The sequence below is a fragment of the Ictalurus punctatus genome, chromosome 27 (assembly GCF_001660625.3).
Source record: "Ictalurus punctatus breed USDA103 chromosome 27, Coco_2.0, whole genome shotgun sequence".
NCBI classification, from domain to species: Eukaryota; Metazoa; Chordata; class Actinopteri; order Siluriformes; family Ictaluridae; genus Ictalurus; species Ictalurus punctatus.
This window is the reverse complement of record NC_030442.2, coordinates 7,127,501-7,137,907: the sequence shown is the minus strand read 5'-3', so window position 1 is coordinate 7,137,907 and position 10,407 is coordinate 7,127,501. Positions and strand designations below refer to the sequence as shown.

Sequence of the window (10,407 nt, the reverse complement as noted above, 5' to 3'; positions counted from 1 at the left end):
AGGTCACACTGTAGAACTGCGCTAGACTGATTACTGATCATCTCAGCAGCCTCGTTCAGTGCCACGCAGCGATGCAGAGACACACACACACACTTACACTTACTGTTGTATGTGTACATACTGTACCTAACTCTCAAAACATCCACATGTACTGTACAATACTCTGCAATGACCTTAGGCTTGGGCAAAAATGTTGTAATGTGAAGATAGATACACGGATCAAATGAACGATAAAAAAAACAATGTATAGTAATAAACTAAATCACACACACACACAAAACAATGGCATCTCCGTGGACACGTGTGCATACCTATCTCTTTCTCTCTTATATAAGACTAACCCTTTCACATGCATAGACATAGAAGCACACATACAGTATGTTCCCCTCACACACACACACACACACACACACACATTGTGATACAAATTCACCACCATATGCAATCACACGTTCAGGCATAAAGAGAGACACACCCTGACACATGAAAACACATGCTTAGTGTCAAAGATGCTCAAACATGCACAGACACACGTGCACATGCACATACACACACACACACTCTGACATAAATTAACCGCCACATGCCCTCACATGTTCAGACACAAAGAGAAACACACACACACACTTGTTTACTCAAGCTGACGATCACACAACCACATGAAAACATGTTTAGTGCCAAAGATGCTCAAACACACACACACACACACACACACACACACACAAACTCTGACACAAATTCCTCACCACATGCACTTCCACGTTCAGACGCAAAGAGAAAAAAACTCACACACACACACACTTGTTTATTCAAGCTGACGATCACACAACCACATGAAAATATTTTTGTGCCAAAGATGCTCAAACACACACACACACACACACACACACACAACCTCATGTCTGTGGTGTCGTGGTGCTCTCAATCTGACCAACTTAATTACTTTCTGATCACTCGTGTGTGTGTGCGTGTGTGTGTGTGTGTGTGTGTGTGTGTGTGTGTGTGTGTGTGTGTGTGTGTGTGTGTGTGTGTGTGTGTGTGTGTGTGTGTGTGCGTGTGTGCGTTCATGAGGCGCACGGTGGCTTAGTGGTTAGCATGTTCGCCTCACACCTCCAGGGTTTGGGGTTGGATTCCCTGTGTGTGCGGAGTTTCCTCCAGGTACTCCGGTTTCCTCCCCCAGTCCAAAGACATGCATGGTAGGCGGACTGGAGTTTCCAAATTGTCCAAAGTGTATGAATGGGTGTGTGAATCACTGCACCCGGGGGCCATCTTCAGTCGTCTTGACTCAGTCTTGCCACTGGATCATGGTGGGAAGTGAGAGTGAGGCCGATGCTGCGCAAGTCTTCCTTACTATAATCCAATTCACGCGCAAGTCGAGTTCCAGTTTAAGTTCTCCATAATGGAGAAATGGAAACTTAGGTCTTCGTCGAAATCGACGGGCGAACTCCTGTGTGCGCGTGCGTGTGTGCGCGCATGCTGCATGTTACCACATTATTAGGTTACAGAGAGCTGCTTAAACCCAGCATTCACACCAGCAGTGACTTCTTGTTGCACACAATAAACCATACAGTCAGAACAGCTAATATTCTCATACAAATGAAATTCATGTTATTGTAATCAGTAGGCTATGGGACAACAGCATGGCATTGATACTGACATTCTGAAATATTTGCAAATTGCATTATTCTTTATTCCGTTTTGAAACAAATATCTGATAGCAACCAGAACAAGACAGTGTGGAAAATAAAGGGGGGGGGGGGGGGGGGGGTGAAAAAAATATTTACTATATTTATATATTTACTAACAGTATTGTTTTTCCTTTAGCTAATATATAGCTAGATTTTACATTTCGTAGGCTGTCTGTGATCCATGTAAATATTAGTGAAACAGCGGTCTCTTAAATGGTGTAAATGAGCAGAACAAATTAGCAGCAATAACACAGAAGGGCATCTTTCATTTTGTGTGAAAGTCAAATTTACAGCAACAGGACCTCATCGATCATCCTGTTCAAACTTTTTACACACTTTAATGTATCGTGTCACTTTCATGAGAATCGGTGAATGTTTGCACCTTTTGTAATAGTTGTGTATGAGACCATCGGTCGTCCTCAGTGTGAAAAGACGGATCTCAACATCAGGCAGTCATATGGCCAGTCCTGAGCACACATGAAAGATCAGAGAGTAGTTAAGTTGGTCAGTCCCTGACATATAGCCAGCCAGTATATTTACATGGACAACAATAATCCGATATTAACCCGATTAAGACGATACTCTGATTAAGAAACGAGCATGTAAACAGCGATTATTGATGACCTTAATCCGACTAAAGTCACACTCGAAGTAAACACAAATGGAATGAAGACATGTGGAGTATTCCTGTTTTAGTCGCATTATCGGAGTGTATTACAGACATGTACACACCTTAATCACACTATTAACGCCGTGTGAGAGTTTTCACTACATTTTGCTACAGGACATGTACACACACACGACAGTGCTCAACCGTTTGACGGCAATCAAGAGAGCACGGCTGCGTCCCAAACCGCGTACTTACCTAATATATAGTAGGAGAAATACACGTATCTCAGCTACTATATAGTAGGTAAGTACGCGGTTTGGGACGCAGCCCATGGCAGTCATCTATTTGCATGTATATCATGACAAATAATTAACTGCACTTGAAGCTTTTGTAAAATGAAACATTTAACACCCAGAACTGTATACGGTTCCATAATGAAGACCAACTGTATGTCGATAAGTGAAATTCTGGAGGGACGTCGGACGGCGTGACGTGTGACATTACTCGATCTACGTTCTATAACATGTAAAACAGGAACATGAAAGGAGTATTCTAAACGCAACTCATGTAAACACCTTAATCACAATATTGTCTTATTCAGGATAAGGTCAATAATTAGATTACTGCTGTCCATGTAAACGTAGTCACTGTTGGAAAGAGGTCAAATATGCAGAAGATGCTGGAAAAGTACAGAACGTGCAGGACCTGGAGGATTTTTCTGAAGAACAGCGGGCAGTTTAACTGCTCAGGACAAACAAGGGACTCATGAACAACTCTCACAGAACATAAACACAGTCGATGATCATCCAGGTAACGACACACGGGAGTAAGAATCAAGCGTATGTAAACTTTTGAACCGGTTCATTTGTGTAAATTCAGTTATTATTGTGTCTTGTAGACTATATGTAAACATCTGTTATGTGAAACAGCTTCTTATTATTATTATCATTATTATTATTATTATTATTATTATTATTATTATTATTAACATTTAGCAGATTCTGCAAGGTATATGCTCTGTAAATTTATGATTTGAACTGTAGGTGGCATTTGATTTCATTCTTTTTCATTCATTCATCTTCAGTAACTGCTTCGTCCTGGTCCGTTGCCTAACATCGAGCACCCTGAATTACACACTTATTTACACCTGGGGCAATTTAGCATAGCCAGCATAACCTACTGGCATGTTTTTGGGGGGGTGGGAGGAAACCAGATAAACCACAGGATGCCCATGTGGACACAGACAGAACATTACACCTCGCTTTTCTCTAGCACAAAGTGACTTATGTGTCATATTATGAATGCTATATACATGTTATTTAGCGTATAAAATGAATTGCTAGTAAAGATGGACTCCAGTAAAGTGTTACCTGTGATGATTGTGTTGCTTATTAGTGTTTCTTATCATTGTATCTCTACTCACATGTGACAGTAAGATGGCATACACCACCATGCATGAAACTTGGTGAATCACAGGGTGTTTCTGCATCAACACAAAAAGGAAAGTCCCTAAAATATTTTGTGGTTTTACAGTTAGGGCTCTTTCGCAAAAGTCCCACCTGTAACACATGGACAACTTCCCACACACCACAAGCATGCACACACACACTACTCTCACATCCACTCTGCTGGCCACCATCTGTGAGTGTTTGGCAGTGACAGACGGTACATCTGTGTGTGCACATCCCCTTTCACTTCTGTACTTTAGCGTGTGTGTGTCTATGTCTGTGTGTGTGTGTGTGTGTGTGTGTGTGTTGGCCAGAGGGCCACAGCAGGTCCCAGCTGCAGCTTTTTTCCTCTCTCTCAATACAAGCACTGTGATGGCAAGATTGGAGCATGACATGCACACAGGCACCAGATCGCGACCATCAGGAACACATATGGCAGCCCTCAACTCTGTCTCTTTCTCTCTCTCTCGCTCTTTCTCACACACACACACACACACACACACACACACACTCCCCATCTTTCTCTCTCTTGCTCCATGTTCAAACTTTGCTTTAAGACAGCATTGTAGAACTTTCCCAAAGCACCTATAAGGTGGTAACAAATTTCTAATAACTAAGCATTATAATGTTAAAAACAACTACCAATGGAACTATAATAATTACAACATTATTATTTGTTCATCATTTTTAAATATCTCAATTTGAATGGATTTAAAAGCACATGCTTATTTTTTCCACATAACTAGGTCAATGAATTTCATCCCATATCAGACTTATTTGATTATGTGACATGACCACTTATCGTCCTTTCCACTTCTTTGGTGTACTGCTTAACTTAACTAAACAATAGTTAAAATAGTTGACTAGCTAGAAGGTTAAGTAGCTAGAAGGTTAAGTAGCTAGAAGGTTGACTAGCTAGAAGGTTAAGTAGCTAGAAGGTTGAGAAGCTAGAAGGTTGACTAGCTAGAAGGTTAAGTAGCTAGAAGGTTGACTAGTTAGAAGCTTGACTAGTTATAAGGTTATGTAGCTAGAAGATTGACTTGCTAGAAGGTTGAGAAGCTAGAAGGTTGACTAGCTAGAAGGGTAAGTAGCTAGAAGGTTGACTAGTTAGAAGCTTATGTAGCTAGAAGGTTGACTTGCTAGAAGGTTAAGTAGCTAGAACGTTGACTAGCTGGAAGGTTATGTAGCTAGAAGGATGACTTAGTATAATGTTAAGTAGCTAGAAAGTTGACTAGCTAGAAGGGTAAGTAGCTAGAAGGTTAAGTAGCTAGAATGTTAAGTTGCTAGAAGGTTGACTAGCTAGAAGGTTAAGTAGCTAGAAGGTAAAGTAGCTAGATGTTTGACTAGCTAGAAGGGTAAGTAGCTAGAAGGTTGACTAGCTAGAAGCTTAAGTAGCTAGAAGGTTGACTTTCTAGAAGGTTGACTAGTTAGAAGGTTAAGTAGTTAGAAGGTTAAGTAGCTAGAAGGATGACTAGCTAGAAGGTTGAGAAGCTGGAAAGTTGACTAGCTAGAAGGTTAAGTAGCTAGATGTTTGACTAGCTAGAAGGGTAAGTAGCTAGAAGGTTGTCTAGCTAGAAGCTTAAGTAGCCAGAAGGTTGACTTTCTAGAAGTTTGACTTTCTAGAAGGTTGACTAGTTATAAGGTTAAGTAGCTAGAAGGTTAAGTAGTTAGAAGGTTAGGTAGCTAGAAGCATGACTAGCTAGAAGGTTGAGAAGCTAGAAAGTTGACTAGCTAGAAGGTTAAGTAGCTAGAAGGTTAACTTGCTAGAAGGTTAAGTATCTAGAAGGTTTAGTAACTAGATGGTTGACTAGCTAGAAGGGTAAGTAGCTAGAAGGTTAAGTATCTAGAAGGTTTAGTAACTAGATGGTTGACTAGCTAGAAGGGTAAGTAGCTAGAAGGTTAAGTAGCTAGAATGTTAAGTTGCTAGAAGGTTGACTAGCTAGAAGGTTAAGTAGCTAGATGTTTGACTAGCTAGAAGGTTGACTAGCTAGAAGGTTAAGTAGCTAGAAGGTTGAGAAGCTAGAAGGTTAAGTTGCTAGATGTTTGACTAGCTAGAAGGTTGACTAGCTAGATGTTTGACTAGCTAGAAGGTTGACTAGCTAGAAGGTTAAGCAGCTAGAAGGTTGATTAGTTAGAAGGTTGAGTAGCTAGAAGGTTGACTAGCTAGAAGGTTGAGAAGCTATAAGGTTGACTAGCTAGAAGATTGACTTGCTAGAAGGTTGACTAGTGTTAACCAATTGGCTGATCAATATTAATTTCCACCCTTGTTGACCCAGAGATGTCTGTTAGTGATTTCAGTTCATCTACATGCACATATACAACATGTTTTGAGGAGGACTCAAGATATAGGACGCTGATCATTAAACGCGCCTTAGATCAAGTTTAATTTTCCGTTTTTACTGGTATGGCTGCTTTTACAAAAATAGTATAAGGCAAACAATTATCCCGTCTGTAAAGGATTTCGCAGAGTTTTTTGTGGTTGTTTTGTGATTGTTAAAAATGCATGATGCATTTTCACGAAATTTTACAGTGATGTTTGTTGGTAAATGAGACCTTTTGTCTGTACTCATGTTCGAGGGTTTTGATCAGGGATATTTTCTAGTTTTATATAAATATTGCACGTTTTTATTTTTATTTCATTTTGTATTTTGAATTTGGTTTTCAATTTCAGTTTGGTTCCAGTTAGATTTAATGGTGCATAAATAGTTTCGATTTCATGTTTATCTTTGGAAAATCATTACTTTTAGTTTGGGTTTAGTTTTAGTATCGTTTTAGTTTTTAATATCATGGTAAAAGGCTTGATATTTGTAAATGTGTATTTGACAAAGGATCAAAAGACAAGATTATCTAATATCTAACAAGCTTTGAAAATCAATAGCTCATCAGTAGCGTAAAAATCAATACATAAGTCAGACCACGAAACACTTAAAATACAAAAACGTAAGTTTAATTCTCTGAAATTCAGTCTAGTGTTTGTTCGTATTGCACGTTCTAGTTGCAGTTTAGTTTGGAAACTCACGTTTTTATTTTTATTTCATTTAACAAACTGATGGTTTTAGTTCTCGTTAACGATAATAACCTTGGTTGTGATGACGTCACATGACGCGTTGGTCAGTCACCCGGCTTAATCTCTGTCGCTCTCTCTCTCTCTCTCTCTCTCTCTCACTCTCACACACTCTCTCTCGTTCTCACTTTCAATGGTTTTTGTGTTTTCATCTCCTCAGCTTGAGTCTTCCACTGGCCGGGAATTCCAATACTGAAAAACACAAGTACCTGAGAACGGTTAAAATACCAGGAAGTGTTCACCATCCTACTCAAGTAATGAGGATGCACCAGTTTGTGACATACCAACAAGAACGTCAGCGGACTCTTTTCAGTTCTTTAAATGTGATTCTGGAGAAATAGCACACACTCCTTCTATGAAAGAGTTTCATTCAGGTCAAGCTTTCTGAAGAGCTTGTATTGTAAACATTCAGTTCTATAAAGAGATTCATTCAGGTGGGCAAACCGAAGAACTCTCTAGGGTGCCAGATGTAACCTCCCCCCCCCCTAAGAGTGTGTATCAGTATGCAAAGTATATAAAGACCCTAAGTTCTGCTGTCTGAGTCACTCGTTTGGAAGGGTGTGTTTGAGTGTACGGGTGTCAGACAGGAAGTGTGTGGTCAGAGAGAAGTCCGGTCGGGAAAGGGAAGAGTGAACTGCTCGCACAGCTGGTTCCTGCCAGAGGAAACCGAGACGGTGGCTATCACGTCCTGCAGGGTTTTTACCTTCCCTTGAGAAAGGAGACCTTACAAAGAGGGACAGAAGAACACCCACTCACCGAAACTCTCTCTCTACACTCTCTACATGCATAACATGGCAAACAGACCTATGTGTCTCGCTATCAAGGTTCTCAGCCCGTATCAGAGAAGACGAGATAGAGAGAACGTGAGAGCGGGTGAGAGAAAGATAGAGAGAGAGGGTGGGAAGTAACTGTCATGAGGGAGGAGTTGCTCTTTAGGTCCACTCTGCCATCATAGTCGTTCAGATGTGAAGCCATTTTGACTAGCCGGTGAGGATAAAATAAAATAAAAAGAGAGAGTGAAGAATACGGTTTACAGAGACAGGAAAAGTGTGGAATTTGTCAGACTTGGATATAAGCGTTCACACTGAGCGAGGGGCTGTGCTGAATCTCCTCCAAAGACTTTGAGGATTGAAGTGGAGGAATGTACGAGATGACTTCGGCACTTCACAGAGACCGGTACAAAAGGTCTGGGAGCAGGAAGCATTCCTCTGCTTCTGCCTCTTCGTTTTCCCAGCTTCTGATGTCTAATAGAGTGGCCACGGTAATGCTGACGAGCCCAAGAGCCGCATCGGACAAACACCACGTGCATCAGCCGCTGTCCACACAAACACAGCGGAGACGGCATGCTGGTGAGTGGAGGAACTCAAAATACAAACAAACGAGCTTATTAATGCTGACCATGTCGAGGGTTTTTCCTTTTGTCTTTGCAGCATGTGTATTTTCCAACAAAGCATTGTATATGTTGCATATGGTATGTTTTTTGCACCAGCCTAATTGTCATATTCCCATTTGTTAGTGTAGTTTGGGACGTTTGCACTACAGTTAGTTTGGTAAAGTCACATGATATACACATGTGCTTTCTAGGCTTTTCACGTGTTATATCTCACACATTTTTCACATATATTGGACTTTCCACATGCACGCCTGGTGGTTTTTATGTTTCACACGTCATTTCTAATACAATTCCTTTATTTTCACATATATTTCATTTTTTCACATCCAGGGCGTGTGGTTTCTTTTCCAGATGTGCTTTCTCATTTATTTTCACATGCTAATTTTCATACGCAGGCATGTGGTTCATTTATTTGATGCAATGTGACATGTTTTCTCGCATGATGTCACGTGTTTGCTTGAGCACCTTCCCACGTTTTTTCACCTGTGATCACATATTTCTCACAAGGTGACGTGAAAAACGTATCATAAAACTGAACATGTGTGGGATTTTTCCATAAGGGTAGAATCCACATGCTAAAATGATCTGTATCATAATGGCAGGGGACGGGGAGGGAAAAAACCCTATATCTACTGGCGTTACAGTAATCGGTTCCCCTTTAAAACATTGCTCTTCGAAAAGGAGGAATATCTCTTTGAAAGTTCAGGAACCGTGCTGATCTAAAACAACACTAACAGAACAAAAACTAAACTACACAATAACAATAGAACTGCTCTGAACTGCAGATGTTTAAAGGTGCCCCACACCTTTAGCGTATGTCACCCTCGTCAGCGTGTGAAATCAGCATCCAAGGCTATCAGTAAGCGAGAGTTCTCTGATTGGTGGTTCATATTTGCATACCAGGGCAGGGGAAAGGTAAGCTAAGCATGCAAACAATTGCAACAATGGATCTTCCTGTTTTCTTTCTCAGTAGGAATACCCCATAGGGGAGGGAAAAATATCTCTATGTTTTGCAGCACTCAATATTTCGCATGGTGTTTAGTTTGGACAACAGCGAAGCAACCAGAGTAAGGGATTACTCTTCATTTTCATGAAGTCATTTAATTACAGTGACAATAATACTCAATAAAACAATAAGCATATAAAACTATTGAATTTAAAATCTAAACGTAAAGATGATGTTTGTTTGAACTTGTAACTTTAAATTCGTTAGTTCGCACCAGGTGGCTGTGAGGTCACTTAAGTTCAAGAACGTCAGCTGACACAACTGGTTGTTTTGCTGAATGGAAATATTCCCATTACTACTTCTTCTTTTATTTTCTTTTTTTTTTGTCATGTAGAATGTCTCGGTAAAATGTAAGTTATGTCCTGCGGAATAAACAATACCAGCCTCTCTCCCTGAAGGCGTGTATATATATATATGTATATATATATATCATATTATATCAATTGTCAGGGTTTTTGCAGTCGCAGAAATGAACACAAAATCAAGCAAACCCCGTAATATTCGGCGCAGCTTGCAATTTTGCAAAATTACCACCGGTTTTCATCATGTGACGTCATCGCAACGCACATTCAGCCAAATCCCTCGACGATTCGCGTACGTCGAACATGAGTACAGCTAAAAGGTCTTATTGACCAACAAACATCCCTGCGAAAGAGCGTTCAAAACAATTTCATGCAGTTGCAATGTTGCCAATTTAAGTAGTTTTCCGCAAAAAAAAAAAAAAACTTCTGCAAATTGCATCGAACATTTTGAAAATCGAGCATTATTGGCTCGTCATAACTCTGTGTAATCCTGTCCGGACTGAGATACTGATGCTGGGAGGTGTTTGGGATGTTTGAACATACTGATTTGTATATTTGATTATAGTAAACAGACCATTTTGTTCATTAATATATGCAATTTCTACAATACTGGATCTTCCAGTTTTCTTTTTCAGTAGGTACAGTATACACGCTAGGGGAGGGGAAACTATCTCTTGATACATTTTACAGCATTCGATATTTAGCATAGTATTTCGTAGGGATTCATTTTTAATGAATATCGTAAAGTTAATTTAAGACTTATTAGTTAACTTATAACGTACTTGCACTTTATACTGTAACCACTTTCAACAATATTATGAATTCTGAGCAATAGTATGAAACATTATTGAATTTCAAATCAAAATGTATCATCTAACGATTCAATTTGTTTTCTA

At 39.9% G+C, this 10,407-nt stretch overlaps 1 protein-coding gene across 2 annotated transcripts in view; it reads left to right on the top strand.

Annotated features, from left to right (window-relative positions):
- Window positions 1-7,374: 7,374 nt before the first annotated feature.
- Window positions 7,375-10,407, top strand: part of cbfa2t3 (CBFA2/RUNX1 partner transcriptional co-repressor 3) — a 57,391-nt gene continuing 54,358 nt past the window's right edge. For both annotated transcript variants that reach the window (XM_017459260.3, XM_017459259.3), the window contains exon 1: window positions 7,375-8,159. In XM_017459260.3, the coding sequence (XP_017314749.2) occupies window positions 7,952-8,159 (208 nt within the window). In that variant the 5' untranslated portion in view covers window positions 7,375-7,951. The remainder of the gene's footprint in view (window positions 8,160-10,407) is intronic.